The sequence below is a fragment of the Ictidomys tridecemlineatus genome, chromosome 11 (genome assembly GCF_052094955.1).
Source record: "Ictidomys tridecemlineatus isolate mIctTri1 chromosome 11, mIctTri1.hap1, whole genome shotgun sequence".
Classification (NCBI taxonomy): Eukaryota; Metazoa; Chordata; class Mammalia; order Rodentia; family Sciuridae; genus Ictidomys; species Ictidomys tridecemlineatus.
In genome coordinates, this window is record NC_135487.1 from 124,397,407 (window position 1) to 124,413,499 (window position 16,093).

The window sequence follows — 16,093 nt, forward strand, 5'->3', positions numbered from 1 at the left end:
GATTTCTTTCATAACCCCACTTTATGTTTCTGTATGTATTCATGAGACTGTTCAGGTAGACTGCTTCTTTTTGTGGTTGTTGTTCTTTAGATATACATGACAGCAGAGTGTATCTTGACATATTGAATACACATGAGTATATCTTTTTCTAACTAGGATCTCTCTCTTGTTACTGTACCTGATGTGGAGTTTCACTGGTCAGGTAGTCAAATATGAATGGAGCAAAGTTATGTCCAACTCATTCCACTTTCCTATTCCCATCATTTTCCCTTCCCTTCATTCCCCTTTGTCTAATCCAATGAACTTCTATTCTTCCTGGACCCTTTATTGTGTGTCAGCATCCACATATCAGAGACAACATTCAGCATTTGGTTTTGAGGATGGCTTATTTCACTTAGCATGACAGTCTCCAGTTCCATTAAATATCAGCAAATGCCATAATTTCATTCTTCTTTATGGCTGAGTATTATTCTATTGTGTATATACCACATTTTCTTTATGCATTCATTGTTGAAGAGAACCCAGGTTGGTTCCATAGCTTAGCTATTGTGAATTGAGCTGCTATAAACATTAATGTGGCTGTGTCATTATAGCATGCTGATTTTAAGCCCTCTGGGTATACGCCAAGGAGTGGAATAACTGGGTCAAATGGTGATTCCATTCCAAGTTTTCTGAGGACTCTCTGCTTTCCAGAGTGGTTGCATGATTTTGCAGTCCTACCAGCATTGTATGGGTGTACCTTTTCCCCCACATCCTCACCAACATTTATTGTTACTTATATTCTCAGCCTCCCAAGCCTCTGGGATGACAGGTGTGCACCACTGCACTTGGCCAAACTGATAGTTTTGAATATGATTTTTAATATTATGCTGGACCTCTTGCTAATAAACCTGTTTGACTCTCAAAGACAAAAAGGAGGCTGACCTTATTTTGGGGCCAGCAGGGCTGCAGCAGGCTGAAGGTCCCTAGCAGAGGCTGGAGAGGGCTGTCCTCATGATACTTTTTATGTCTTGTATCAGATCTTCCCACAGCTTCACCCAGCTGCCCCCAAAGGGAGGGAGGGAACATGACACACCCTGTTAACTAAGAGCAGAGCTGAAGCAGTTTCCTTAAGAAGGCAACCCCATTGGCGCTGAGGCTCAGAGGGAGAGCACTTAACTACCAAGTGCGAGGGCCTGGGTTCGATTCTCAGCACCACAAAAAATAAAGAAATAAAATAAAGGTATGCCACAAGAATAGCGGGGGGGGGGGAATGACGAATAACTTGTGTAAGTTGATACAGCAGGAGAGAGAGCCGTTTATTTTAGGACAACAGAGCTATTTATACATTTTGCACAGCTTATCTTAATTAGCATAAACTAGATACATCAGTCAACCAATAAGGAATCTCCACACTTAATGGCTCACTTTTGTTACTTCTCAAACCACTCCCTCTGGCATTTTGCCAGGCACCATCCAGACTTGTTTACGAACTCTAACATTTCTCTGGCAAAATACCACGTGTTATTTTGACTTGTTTACTGACCTTAACAAAGGTATTGCAACCAACTACAACTAAAAAATAAATATTAAAAAATGCAACCCCATTGGGACTGAGGGGATGGGGAGGACAGTAGAGTGAGACAGAGGGTATGACCCTAGAGATACATGTATGATGATGTGACTCTATGCCATGTAGAGCCAGAGGAATGAGAAGTTGTGCTCCATTTGTGTGCAGTGTGTCAACATGCATTCTGCTGCCATTTATAGCTTAATTACAACAAATTTTTAAAAATAGAAGGGAGACCAGTAGAATAGAAGAAGGGGATCAGGGGGAGGGGGAGGGAAAGGGGAATGAAATTGATTCAATTATGCTGTTTTATTGTTGCCCATATGAGTATATCATAGCAAGTCTCACTGTCATACAAAATTATAATATGCCATTTAAAAAGAAAAAAAAAAAGGCAACCCCAGTCTGAGGAGTCCAGGGTCATCCTCAGGAAGAGAGAAAGTTGAGAAGGACCTGAAATAACATGGATTCCTCTTCCCAGTCCACGGGATGAAGGGTTTGCAGGAGTTTGAGGCGTAAGTCCAGGTAGTACAGGGATCCAGGAAGGCCACTCTGGCCCTGGTGTGTAATGTGCACAAGAAACTCCCCCAACACACACACACACACACACACACACTTAGCTCCAGAGAAACCCTGCACAAGGAAAGGAAGGAAAACCTAGAAAGGAAGTTGGGCTCCCACTCGCCACGCTGCCTCCATCAACCCCAATTCAGCGGCAGGACCATCTACACCCCCTCCGCTGGGGCAAGTCAGCACCTCTTCACGGTGCCCACACCTGGACCTGGGGTGGCAGAATGGCAAGAGTGACGCAGCAGAGGTGGCGAGGCTCTGCCAGCTGCATAGTCGGGCAAGGTTCTCTTTGGGAAGGCTTCTGAAAGGGAGGGGTCAGAAGCCACAGCAGTGACAGAGGAAGAACCCTGGTTGGATAACACGAGAGCTCTGAGCGTGAGGGCAGCTGGGAAGGTGGCAGGAGAAGTGACAGGGCCACATGTGCCCACAGAGGTAGAGACCAGCGTCATCTCTAGCTGGATGAAGTGAGAGGAAGCAGGTATCTGCAGGTATAAGGTGCAGAGTGCAGGTGTCTCCCTAGTGCTGGGTTCTCCTCCCTCCTCCAAAGAGTCATCTTCATGGCCTGGCCTGGTCTCTGGACCACGCTGTAAACATTGGTGCAGGGCCCCTTTCCTTCCAGATGTTTCTCATCAATATCCTGAGAATACAAGAAAGAAGGTTCTCAGAGCAGCTGATGGTCAGAGTGGCCCCAGAGAGACCAGAAGACAATCGACGCCCATTAACATGAATAGCTTAAGCCAGGGATGGGGGAGCACATGTGTGGTCCCAAGACTTGGGAAGCTGAGGCAGGAGGATTGCAGGTTCTAGGCCAGCCTCAGCAAATCAGTGAGACTATGTCTTGAAATTAAAAAACATTAAACTCCTGGGGGATGGGAGGTACTAGGGGTAAACCCAGAAGTGCTTTACCACTGAGCCACATCTCCAGCTTTTTATTATTTTTTTGGGACAGGATCTCACTACTTTGTTTAGGGCCTCACTAAATTTCTAAGGCTAGCCTCCAACTTGTGATCATCCTGCCTCAGCCTCCCAAGTCACTGGGATTCCAGGCTTGTGCCACCAACAAAGAAAATACAAATTATTTTATTTTATTTTTACTTTTTTGCAGTACTGGGTATTGAACCCAGGGCCTTGTGCGTACTCAGCAAAAACTCAACTGCTAAGTTACACCCCAACTGTATTAGTCAAGGTTCTCTAGAGGAACAGAATCAGCAGGAAGTATAATTATAAAAAGGGACCTATTAGGTTGTCTTTTACAACCAGGAGCTGGATAGTCCACAATGGCTGTCTGCAGGCTGGAGAGCTGGGAGAACCAGTAGCTTCAGTCCAAGAGGCTAAAGCCCCAGATCCAGAGGGATGCACAGTGCTACCCTGGTCTGAGACCTAAGCCTTCTGGAGAATCTCTGTGAGAGTCCACTTGGGAAGAATGAAGAAGCAAGAATCCGATATCCTATCGCAGTAGCAATCAAGAACCCATTCAAGAAGGAGTGTGCTTCATCTGCTGCTGCTTCTTTGTTCTTCCAACTTTTATTCCATCCAAGCCATCACCCTATTGGTCACTGCTGCCCACACTTAGGAAGGGTCTTCTTTCAGTTGGCTATCCCACATGCCAATCACTCCTAGATACACCCTCATTGACACATCCATAATCCTCTAATTCCTTGGCATCTGTCTCTTTTTTTCTCCTAAATATATATCTTTTAGTCATAGTTGGACAAAATACCTTTATTTATTTATTTATATGGTACTGAGGATGGAACCCAGTGCCGCACACTTGCTAAGTGAGCACTCTACGGCTGAACCACAATCCCAGCCCCTCCTTGGCATCTCTTAATCCAATCAAGTCAACAATTCAAATTAACCATGACACCAACCCATAAATTTTCTTAATACTCTCAACACAAAAAGAGGTAAAAAGAAAGAAAAAAAATGCAGTGAAGATAGGACTGCAGATACCTGGCTTAGGGCAGCCCAGGGCTGGGTTCCCTGAGACCTGGCTGGTCGCCACTCACAGCTCTCTCCTTCTGCTTGCCCTTCCAAGAATCCTGTGCCATCAGCTGTGCACAGACTGCATTGTCCTTGGCCCTGGGGTCCTCTGGCAATCCTGCATCTGAGTCATGACAGACTGGAGCTTGATTCTGTGCCAGGAAACCTCCAACCTACACACACACACACACACACACACACACACACACACACACACATAATCTTATAATCATGCACACACACACTCATACTCTCACTCATTTACACTCTCACTCACAATCACTTTTTCACACTCTCACACACATTCTCACTCACAGACACACTGAAACACATTAACACTAAAACACACACACTCACACACAGTCACACCCTCTCTCACACACTCACACACACAGCTAGGAACCCAAGGCCATGGTGGCTAAACCCTTCATCCCTTCTATAAGGCCACTTCCTGCCATTAAAATGCAGGAGGAAGGAAGCCCAGGATCCAAGGGGAGAGAAGAGACATCTGGACCCAGAAAGGTAAGTGCAACCTGCCTCTCTCCATCTCCATCTCCATCTTCTTCTTCTTCTTCTTCTCTCGTAAGTGCCAAAGGAACAGGAACCCTCCGACTCCCAGGATGAAAAACCCAGCCAGGAAGGCCCCTATGGCGCCTCTCGAGTGGCCAGCTGTGGGCGCTCATTTACAGAGTTAAGAAAACAAGAGTTAAGAGAGGATACAGCAGAAGAGAAGCTGATACACCCATTGCCAGGGGAGGTGGAGAAAGTGCAGGTGTCAGGGGGGCCTGGTGCAGAAGCCGCAGAGGGAGGGCGTGGCAGGTCCACTCATTCAAGCAGTGGCCCAGGTCCTTCGTGGAGCAGGGGAGATGGGGATGAGCAAGGTGGGGTCTGTGCACAAGTCATCACCAGGAAGAGACAGAAGCTCTCAATCACCAGGTGAAGGATCTCACTGCAGTAGAAGTTGACCCATGTCCAAGGTCTCCAGTGAGACCCCCAGGGACATGCGCAGTCACCTGTGTGTGGGGAGCGGCAGGAGTTTCACAGATACTCAGTGTGGAGGGAGCGTCCCGCAGGGGAGGGACAGCACAGGAGGCAGGGCTAGGTGGGGAGGCCCGGGAGGCAGCCGTGAGTCCAGGAGGTTTGGTGGGCCATGTTGAACTTCCTCTGAGACTCCAGGGTGGAGGGGGCACATGACCAGGGGTGGTGACTGCACTGACCAGTCAGGCTCCTCCAGCAGCCCCTGGAGGAAGACTGAGAGAGGACGGGTGCACACAGGTCCCAGGGATTCGGGGTCAGTGAAACACCTACTGGGTGCAAACTGCCCAGAACTGAGCTGGACACCTGGGCTAAGAGGAGAGAAGGATGTGTCCCCTGCCCTCATGGTGTCCCACTCAGGGTGGACTCAGACCCAGAAAGGGATCTTTCCACTCAGGGGGGATGGCCATGGGCAGCTCCTTAAAGAGGCTGCACCTTCAGAGCCGGCAGTGGCTTCACACGTTAGGGAAGTCAGCAAGCAGCTGTGTCCCTATGTGGATGAGGCCACTATCGGGGGCACAGGACCTCCTAAGCCCTACATCCTATGGGGACTAGGTGGAGGTCGACCCCAGAGATGACACAGACAAAGGCCACAATCCGATCTGTTTTTCCAAAGATGACCCTGGACACAGGGCATGGGGATGGGGTGGGACAGGTCCTGGAAGGCTGCCCCTGGCCCAGGGGGAAGGGCCTGGAAATGAGGGATATTTAAAGACAGTCGTGAGCTGGATGCCACCCCACACTTCTGGATTGGAGTGACCAAGGGAAGGCAGTGCTCTTCATAAACACAGCAGCAAAAAAGCCAGGGACGCTCAGGCTCCAGAGCCACCTGAGCCCCTTCCTGTGCCCCTCCCTCCTGCAGGTGCACTCACCTGGGCTACAGAGGTCAAGGAGCTGTAAGGTGGCATTTTTCTGGTCCACTGGGTTGCTGAGGACACAGGTGAGGCTGACATTGGGCTGCCTCAGTGGCAGGCTCAGGGCCAGGGTCCAGGGGTTGGCGGGTCCTGGTGCCCCTCTCTGCTCCCGCTCACTGGGGGGGCCCTGGACCTCCCAGGTTACATTCAGGACCTCTACAGCCTCTCGGGCCCCACAATCCAGAGTGACATTGCACCAGCAGTGTGTGATGGACGCTGATGTGGTCCGGATCTGGGCAAGGGGCACAGGATCTGAGGAAGGAGGGGACAAAGGAGAGAGCCTCACACATGCCACACATTGTCCTCCAGTGTCTCACTGACCAGAGGCAGGAGCCCTAGGAGGAAGCTGGGAGCATGGTACAATTTCCCCAGAGCTACATGTTGACAAGTGACAGCAGCCACTTTATTAAGCTCATGTGATCTCACTAGATGAAGCAAGTCTAAACTTTTTTTTCCCATGAGAACATGATGGCTGAATCCCAGTTTTTAGGGACAATTATTTCTAGAAAATAGGGGTCTTCTGGAAGGGGAGAGGCGTGGGACAGAAGAGCTTGTCTGGGGCCAGGGTCCTGTGTCCTGGGTCTTCAGCTGAGACAGTGCTTGGGACTGCACAGCCCGACTGGGGCAGGACACCAGGCCAGCTCTGGGAGGACCAGAAAGCTCAGGTCAAAACAGGAGACACTGTGGGAGATACCATGACTGCAACAGAGAGCACAGCTCTGCAGGCAGTTAGAACGTGACCCTGAATGTGTGCTCCCGACTGGGGCAGAAGGGTCAGATCCACAGGCCAGTCTGGAAATCACACAGGACCTGCACCTGCAGTCCACTCTCTGCAGAGGGACTGCCCTAGGCAGAGGGACTGTGGGGACCCTAGAGTTGGCAAAATGGATCTCCTGTGACGTGCACCAGCATCACTTCTCCTACCCTATCAAGGCTTGCAGAGCAGGATTTGTGGGGTCTGTGCAAGTGAGGTGGCCTCTCACTGGCCACTCCCTGCAAGGACTGGGGATGGTGAACTAGGTACACGTGGATTCCAAACATGGTACAACAATTGAGTCCCAATTGATATCCACATCTTTATCCTCAGAACCTGGGAATATGCTAAGTTATGAAAAAAAGAGCTGAGATTTAAATAGGATTATCCGATAGTCCCAGAGTCCTCACAAGGACTCTTAAAAGTGAAGATGGGCATGGTGGTGCACACCCCCAATCCCAGCAGCTCAGGAGGCTGAGACAGGAGTATCTGAAGATCAAACCCAGCCTCAGCAACCTGGCATGGTCCTAAGCAACTTAGCAGGAGTGTGTCACAAAAATATAGGAAATCTTTAAAAGGTTGGGAGTATTGCTAAGTGGTTAAGCACCCCAGGGTTCAATTCCTGATACCAAAAAGTAAAAAGGCAGAGTGGAGAAGGAAAAAAAGGAGCAGGTATGAAGGATGCAAGAGAGACGCCCCCTCCCTTTCTAGTTTAGGCAGAGGAGGGGACCACAAGTCCAGGGAGGCTGGCAGCTCTGGAGAGTAGGAAAGGCAGGAAAGGATCCCCTCTAGATCCTGCAGAACACAATGCAGCCCTGCCCACACTTGGATTTTAGCCCAGTGACAACCATGTCTGACCTCGACCTGCAGCATATTGTGGGTACACATTTGTGTTGTTTTAAACCATGATTATGCATTGTTAAAAGAGCAAAGGAAAACTAATATACACAAGCAGTAAATTTAGTCTTACAAAGAGGAGGAAATGTTACTGAAAAAATGGCCAAATTCTCATTTTGTCTTCCAAAACACAGATGTGATTTTTCTCCCTGGTATTAAACCTCAGCTCTACTGTTTGTGATGAATATCTGACATGTTGGTGCCTGAGGACAATCCTGCAGCATGTGGTCTCAGAGCCTCCCAGACTCAAATAAGGAGGCCGGCCCTGGGACTAGGTGAGGGTGTCACTTACCATAAACAGTGAGGTGGAAAAGTGCTTTAATTTCTCTTCCCATCTGAGACATGATCTGGGCCCAGTACTGCCCACTGTCCTGTGAGGTCAAATTGTTAATCCTCAGGGATGACATACTGGGCATCTGGACCCTCTGCTTGTACTTGTCCTGGAGACTGAACCACAGTGGATCTTCCTTCCCATTCTGGAGCCTCAGCATGAATGTGGAGTTTGAATCAGAGGTGATGACGCCCCAGGAGATCTCCTCTATCTTGGGATCCTCTGGCTCCTGTATCACTTGCAACAAGACTGAACCTCCCCGGATCGCCTTCAGATAAGTGCCGGTTCTAAAACCTTTAATCCCAGAACCATGAGCTCCAGAACTCTTGGCTAAAGTGCTGCAGGCACCTAGGACATTGGGAAAGAGAACATGAATATTTCCTCAAGGAGAACAAGGAGAACAGACATTTTCTTCTTAACCAATCCATCCGGCCCCTTTCCTTGACCTAGAGAGGCAGCCTTGTCCAGTGAATTGGACCCATTCCTCAGATGATGTCTGGTTCTGCTGAAGTGTAACCTTGGGCTGGTGATTTAGCTGGACTAGGCTGCAGTTTTCTTACCTGACTTGAAGTCAGGGTATGAACTACAGGAGGCCAGGGATTCAAAGCTCCCAGCACATCATCTGGCATGTGCTAGATGCGAGCCATGCTAACAGATGGGAGGGTTATCTCATGTGTCTTCAATTCTCATTTCCCTGATAATTAGAGATGCTGAGGATTTTTTATTGCTCTGTTGGCTATTCATTTCTCTCTTTGAGCAATACTTGTTCAAATCTTTTGCCCATTTTTAAATCAAGTTACCTGTTCCCTTGCTATCAAGTTACCTAGTTCTTTCTCCATTAGGGCTATTGGCCCCATATCAGAGGTTTGGTTTGCAAATTTTCTCTCCCAAGACATGGGCTGTCTCTTCACTCTTTTGTTTCCTTTGCTGTGCAGAAGGTTTTTAATTTGATGCAATTCTGTCAGGTTTTGCTTTTGGTGTCTGTGCATTGAGAATCATAGTCAAGAAGTTACCACCCAAGCTCATGGAACTTTTGTTTTCTTCTAGTGGCTTTAGAGTTCCAAATCTTATGATTTAGTATTTCTTCCATTTTGAGTTGATTTTTGTATATGAGGTGAGTTAGAATCAAATTTTATTTCTCTACATGTAGCTATCCCATTTTCCCATATGCAGTTACTGAAGACACTATTCTTTTCCTGTTCTATATTCTTAGCATATTTGTCAAACATCACATCAACTGACTGTAAACATTGGATTTATTGATGGATTTTTTTCTTTTTCCATTGGTCAATGTGTCTGTTTTTGTGCCAGTACCCTACTGTTTTAATCACAATAACACATCCAGTTTTGTTCTTTTTCATTTGTTATTTGGGGCCCTTTATGATTGCAAACAAATTTTAGGTTTTTTTTTTTTTGTAATTCTGTGAAAAATCATTGGAGTTGTGATAAATTTCATTAAGTCTTATTATGTCATAAATGTGATATGTGGCCCATAGTCACCATCAGTGTATTTTTTCAGTTTCTGTTTTTCAGAATATATTTTTCAGCCGTCTGTTTAACCTCCCATTCTCTCTCCTCTGGCATATTTACCTGCACAATTTTACCTGCTCCTGAAACCTGTGTTACACTCCATTGTTTCCTTCCACATGTTCAGTGTATCCACAGCCATGTGGTATGTAGACGCCCTCTGTTTAACAGGCAGCTTGTCTTTTTGTTTGTTGTTTAAATATTTGTTTCTTGCTCGCTCTCTCTCTCTCTCTCTCTCTCTCTCTCTCTCTCTCTCTCTCTCTCTTTCTCTTGTTTTTTAGTTGTAGGTTGACACAATAACCTCTATTTTATTTTTATGTGGTGCTGAGGATGAAACCTTGTGCCTCACATGTGCTAGGCAAGCACTTTGCCACTGAACCCCAGCCCAAGCCCTCTGCTTGTCCTTTTATATTATAAGGACTTCATGATACTGGGTTCCCTGGATCTTGCTGAGGAGAATCCAGGCATCTCCCTCATGGAAACTGGACATTCTTCCCAGAACACTGGGGCACTGTTTCCTTAGCCTCCATGACATCCCATGCACAGGTGCCCCAGATACTACTCAGTTTGCTTAATTTTTCCTCAATTGACGGCACCTCCTGTTTTTCCAGGGCTTTGCCAGGAACAGTGATGAGATAAGCAAGGTTCCAGCTGAGGTCTCCTGGTCAGGGGCATTTCAGGGTGGGGGGAAGGAGTGCAGACCAGAGGAGCTTCCTCCAGCTCAGACACCGGGGCTCTGGTTGGGACCTCCACAGAAGAGCTGCAGAGGCCCTGAGGACCCTGGGGACCCAGTCTGGGGTGCTGCCTCCTCACCCTGTGCCCCAGGAACAGGCTCTTGGTCTGTCTCCATCCCCTCCCCAGGCAGCTCCGACCCCTCCCTGCTGCTGCAGCCCTGGTGGCCTCAGCTCCCTGGCTATGGTCCCTCATGCAGCCAGGGCTGCCCAGGCCAAGGGTCCCAGGTCCTCACCACAAAAAGTCATTTTGCGCTTTCCGTTCATCCTGGGCTCTGCCCACACTGCACTGGTGAATTATAACAGTGCGGCTTTCTCTTTTTGTTTCCCAAAGGCATCAGAGCCTCACAGCCCCCAGGACTGAAGGGTCCCAGCTGTCCCAGCACCCCAACTGCCCTCCCTTCCAGGAAACCCAGCTACTCACAGAGCAGGCTAATGCCTCCCAGGAGCCTGGTGGTCCAGCAGAGGTGGGGGTCCTGTGAGCTGTGTCCCATTCTGGCTGCCTGCCGGCCTCTTCAGCTGGGGAGGAAACATCTTAAAGGGGAACCAGCAAGAGGAGGAGCTTCCCTGCTCTGAGGGCAGAGCCACAGGCCAGTGTTAGGAAGCCCACCAGAGTTCCCAGAGGCAACCTCACTCGCTCTAAGAAATTGCAGAATAACTGTACGAAGGACCAGAGCCTGGATGGACATCTGGTCTCTGATATCTATTGGCAAGCCCCTCCTGCAGGCAGAGCCAGCTTGTCTCAGGTAACTACACCTTCCCACACTCACTGGGCGAACAGCTCCGTGAGACAGCCCTAATCCCACTGCCAGCCTGTGGCCAGCACAGAAGTCCCCCTCTTACAAACAAGCCTGAGCTAAGCCATCCTGAGTTCCATGGCTTTTCTCTGCACTTTCCCCATTCTATAACTCATTTATTGTCTGATATTCCAAGAACTTCAACTGTCAGTTGCCTAAGGAAGTAACTGAGGTCAAAAAAAAAAAAAAACACCAAATTGTAATGGAGAGTGGTAACCACCAAATATTTGTTCTAAGCTTTGAGGGACAGGCCTAATGGCTTCTGAGCTCTTATTGGTGCTCAGGCAAAGACAAGCTCTTCCCTCTGTTCTGCAGGCCTCTGGAACTGTTTAGATTGCAGGGTGGGGGGAGGGCTAGGGGGGCCTATCCTACAGAGGAAGCAGGATAATGGCTGTAAACTAAGGGCACAAATGTCAGTCAATAGATATTCCAGCTGACAGGTGCCAGGGACTTTTCAGAACACCACATCTCACATTTTCAATGTGACAGCCATCCTACCCTAAGGTATGAGGTGGTATCCAAAACACAGAGGGCCCGGGTTCAATCCCCAGCACCACAAGACAAAAAGCAACAACAAAGGAGCCTGCACAACAGTGTGTTTGCCACCAAGAGCCAAATAGAAGAGAAACAACGATCAGGCTCATGGAGCGCTGATGAACCAGCCTAATTCCATGTTAAGATTGGGAGCCATCTCATCACAAAGTCACAAAATTTTATTTCTGTTTTACTGTAAAATACCAAGATTTCTATTTGGCCTGACCATAATTGGATGTTTTAAACAGTTGCTTGGAATTCCTGCCCTTGCTTTGAACTTCCCCATGCCCAGCCCTCCTTGACCAGATGTCAACCCTCCCGGAAATCCCAGCTGCTCCCCATTAACTTTGATGTTGGACTGAGTCTGCTCCCCACCTTGAGACGTTAAAGGCTGTTGATCATAAACCTGCTATCTGCCCTTTTATTATGCTTATCAGAACCCTGTTATCTCCAAGTTCCCAAGCCACCCCCATTTTTGAAACTGTTTTGTGTGTTATAAGGACTTCCCTGTAGTCACACCACCTGCTTGCTGACCTTGGCCCTGGGGGAGGCAGCCCCTGGCCATACTTGCTTTCATTTCATTGAAATTGGAGTTGGTGGGTTTTCTTTGGATTGTGGTTCAACACGCCAGGGGACAAAAAGAGATATAAGAGATAATCCTGAAAGCTGGACACCCAGGAATTGATAGAAATTACAGGATGGCTCTGGACTTCTTTGGGACATGATGGAAGGTCATATCTACATATTTGAGTGTCTAAGGGCAGCACCCAGCTGAGAGCTGGGTTACAAGAAGAACGTATTTACTAAGTACCTACTATATGTCAGAGGCTTTACATGAGTTACTTCAACTAATTCACATACTATGTTGAAGTACATCCTCAAAACTGTATTATCTGAGCATTAGTGGCACCTTACAGAGGAGCATGCTGAATGCCCTAAGAGATAAAAATCTTGTCCAAGGTCATAATTTCAGTAAGGGGCAAGGGTCTCAGAAACTGTCAAAATGAGCCCAGCCATGATGCACCCCAGGGTCTGGAGGGAGTGAGGGTTCTGAGAAAGTCCACTCAGGACTCTCAGACCCTAGGGGGGCCCAGGGTTGCTGTTTCCTGGAGCAGGAGGAGGGCTAGGGGCCAGGCAGAGGCCAGTTTGCAGGAGAAGCTCTGCACTGTGGTCCTTCCCTGACCTTCCTGCCTTCAGGAAAGAGAAGAGCCTCAGCCCAGGCCTGCAAGGGGTGCAGGGGAGCATCCAGCAGCCTGGGGCTGTGCTGGGAGGGCAGCAGACAGCAGGGTACAGAGGACAGTCAGCTGGGCATCGCTGTCCTCCCTGTCCTCTTCCCTCTCCCTCTATATCCCTATTAATTGATGGTAAAACAAAATGTGTGTGTGTGTCCATTTGTGTGTGTGCTGTTTTTCATTAAAAATAAATAGAACATAAAAATAGATCATAAATAAATAAGTAATATATAAAACATCAGATCATAACAAGAGAGAGGGTGGGGTAGTTTCAATGGCTCATTCAGGGTGTGCAGTTCTGGACAATTTTAGCCAAAATTTGGAAATAAGGAATAATTCAATGTCTGTTAAAATATGAAGAGTAGAAAATATCAAATACCTTCAAAACTTTTCTCCTTCATAAGAAAAAAAGAAAGAAAGAAAGAAAGAAAATTCTTTACTCATTAGCGAACCTTTTCAGAACCGTGGAAGTGAGCCAGTGGCTGTCAGTAACAGAAGGAGCATTTATGAAAGGAAAGTGCCCAAATCTCAGTGAGAACTGGAGCCCTATAGTGTTTTTCAAAGTCTTGAAAAATAGCAGCCTATCCTTATGGTGACACTCAACAGCATGAGAGGTACAAGAAAGACTTTTTCAAACCTCAATCCCAATGAAATGTCAGGATCTGAATTCAGTAACAAGGAAGTTGACATGACAGAAATTGGAGCTCTCCCAGTGCAGAGTTATGCAACAATTTATCAACACCAATTACATACTATCATTTAATGTCCTGAATGGGGAAGAAGAACAATACACCAATTAGGACCTTGAAAAGCTAAAGATATAATCGGTTGGTAGAGTGCTTGCCTCACATGCACAAGATTCTGGGTTCAATCCCCAGCACCACCACCACACACAGACACACACAAAAGCTAGGGCTGATCATGGTGACCAACACATGTAATCCCAGCTACTCAGGCAGCTGAGGTAGGAGGATGCCAGGCAATTTCAAGGCCACCCTGGAAAAAAAGTGTGTTGGGATGCACTTCAGCAGTAGGGTGCCCCTGGATTCAATCACTAGTGCCACATACAGAAAAAAAAGAGAGAGAGAGAGAGAGAGAGAGAGAGAGAGAGAGAGAGAGAGAGAGAGAGAGAAAGAAAGAAAGAAAGAAAGAAAGAAAGAAAGAAAGAAAGAAAGAAAGAAAGAAAGAAAGAAAGAAAGAAAGAAAGAAAAGAAAAAAAAAGCCTGGAGAACAAGATGTCCATAGAGGCTTTGACATTTTTTTCTTTTTCTTTTTTGTTAGAGCTTTATAGTTACACATAGTAGTATGGAAATTGATTTCAGTTCATGACCCTCCCTTCTCCCCCATCACTCTCCCCTCTCCCACTCTCCTTCCTCTGCCCTACTCCACTTCCTTTCCCTCATCTCTTAATTTATATTCGATTGGTGCTTTGTGTTATCCTATTCTTCTCTCCCTCTTCCCTTGGTCTTAGTCTAGCTTCCTCATATGAGAGAACACATTTGACCTTTGAGTTTCTGAGTTGGCTTATTTCACTTAACATGATGTTCTCCATTCCCATCCATTTACCAGCAAAATGCCATCATTTCATTCTTTTTTATGGATGATTAGAATTCCAGCATATGTATACACAATAATTTCTTTAATCCACTCATCTAATGTCAGCATCTGGGTTGATTCCAAAATTTAGCTGTTGTGAACTGTGCTGGTAGAAACACTGAGGTGGCTGTATTGTGAAAGTGTGCTGAGTTTAGATCTTTTGGGAGATCCACCAAGGAGTGAGATAGCTGGGTCACATGGTGGTTCCATCGCTAGTTTTTGACGAACATCCATACTGCTTTCCAGAGTGATTGTACTAGTTTGCAGTGTGTGTGTGTGTGTGTGTGTGTGTGTGTGTGTGTGTTTCAAGATTTTTTAGTTCTTTTTATATCCTGGGTACTAGTCCCCTATCAGAGGAACAGCTGGCCAAGATTTTCTCCCATTCTGTAGGCTGTCTTTATTCTCTTGTTTCATTAGCTGTGCAGAAAATTTTTAGTTTGATGGCCCCCCACTTATTGACTCCTGGTTTTATATCTGGTGCCTTGGGGTCTTGTGAGGAAAGCTGGAGCCAGCGTGTTTATGATGAAGCGTCAACTCCATGTTTCCTTTCAGGAGTCGCAAAGTTTCTGGTGTCATTCCTGAGACTTTGAGCCATTTCAGTTTGAGTTTTGTGCAGGATGAGGACAGGAGTCTACTTTCATTTTCTACATAAAGCTATCCAATTTTTCCTGCACCATTTGTTAAAAAGGCTGTCTTTTCTCCAAGATATACTTTTGGCACCTTGTCAAATGTCAGACAGCCCTAGGCACATGGATTTGTCTCTGTGTCCTCTGTGGTGTTCCATTGGTCTTGGTGTCTGTTTTGATGCCAATTCCATGCTTTTGGTGTTGCTACAGCTCTGTAGCATAATTTCAGATCTGGTATTGCCACAGGCCCCTCATCATCTCATTTCAGTTCTCACCTTAAGGCCCTTGTGCCCATGGCTTCCACAATCATTGTCACCTGCCAGTGCCCAGCCCTGCATCTCCACCCACTGCCCCTGCTGGGCCTCAGCCCCTGTGCTGGTACCCACACTCACGTGCCAGGGCTGCACTTGTCACCTCGGCTTCTGACCTACTTCTGTTCCCAGTCTCAGTCAATAGTCCCATCCAGACCCTGGCCTTGCCCTGGGCTCCTTCCTCTGCTGACCCCAGGGCAGTTGATCAAGCACCTGATCAATCAGATCCATCACTCAGCACCTCAGATGCAGTGATTTTATTTTATTGTCATAAATCCTGGTGGAAAGGCAGAGTGAATGCAGCATCAGCTGTTCCTGGCACTTAGTGGTGAGGTCAAGGAAGCACAGCTCTAAGCCATGGCTTGTTCTCAGCTCTCCCCCATTTTGTGGAACTGACCCCCACCTCACCCTCTCCCTGGCCCCAGCCCAGGATGTGCCCTGGATGGTTTCATGCTGTCCACTCCCCCTCCTCACCCTCTACTGCCTGTGCCGGGTTCTTCCTGTGTACCATGGCACTTGGGGAGGAAGGTGAACTCTTCTCCCACCTGAAGGCACAATCCATTATTAGCAGTGGGACCTGGCACTGCTGGGCTGTGTGTGGGCGAGGTTGCAGTGGGACCAGCTGGTCGACCTCCACCTTCACAAGTTTCCTCCAACCTTCCTGATCCCACTTTCCCTGGTCACTGTCTGCTCTGGAGTCGACTTC

At 47.5% G+C, this 16,093-nt stretch overlaps 1 protein-coding gene across 2 annotated transcripts; it reads right to left on the minus strand.

The window, feature by feature from the left end:
- Positions 1-1,277: 1,277 nt before the first annotated feature.
- LOC120886124 (CD48 antigen) lies at positions 1,278-11,218 on the minus strand. Of its 2 annotated transcripts, none has more exons than XM_078027303.1 (5): positions 10,716-11,218; positions 7,995-8,381; positions 6,010-6,303; positions 4,073-4,771; positions 1,278-2,756 (listed from the first exon to the last, which is right to left on the minus strand). In XM_078027303.1, the coding sequence occupies exons 1-4, from the start codon at positions 10,783-10,785 to the stop codon at positions 4,560-4,562; spliced, it is 963 nt and encodes a 320-aa protein (XP_077883429.1). In that variant the 5' UTR covers positions 10,786-11,218; the 3' UTR covers positions 1,278-2,756; positions 4,073-4,559. The 2 variants fall into 2 exon arrangements, with proteins under 2 accessions (XP_077883429.1, XP_077883428.1); XM_078027302.1 differs by having other exon boundaries at positions 4,073-4,780.
- Positions 11,219-16,093: the final 4,875 nt, after the last annotated feature.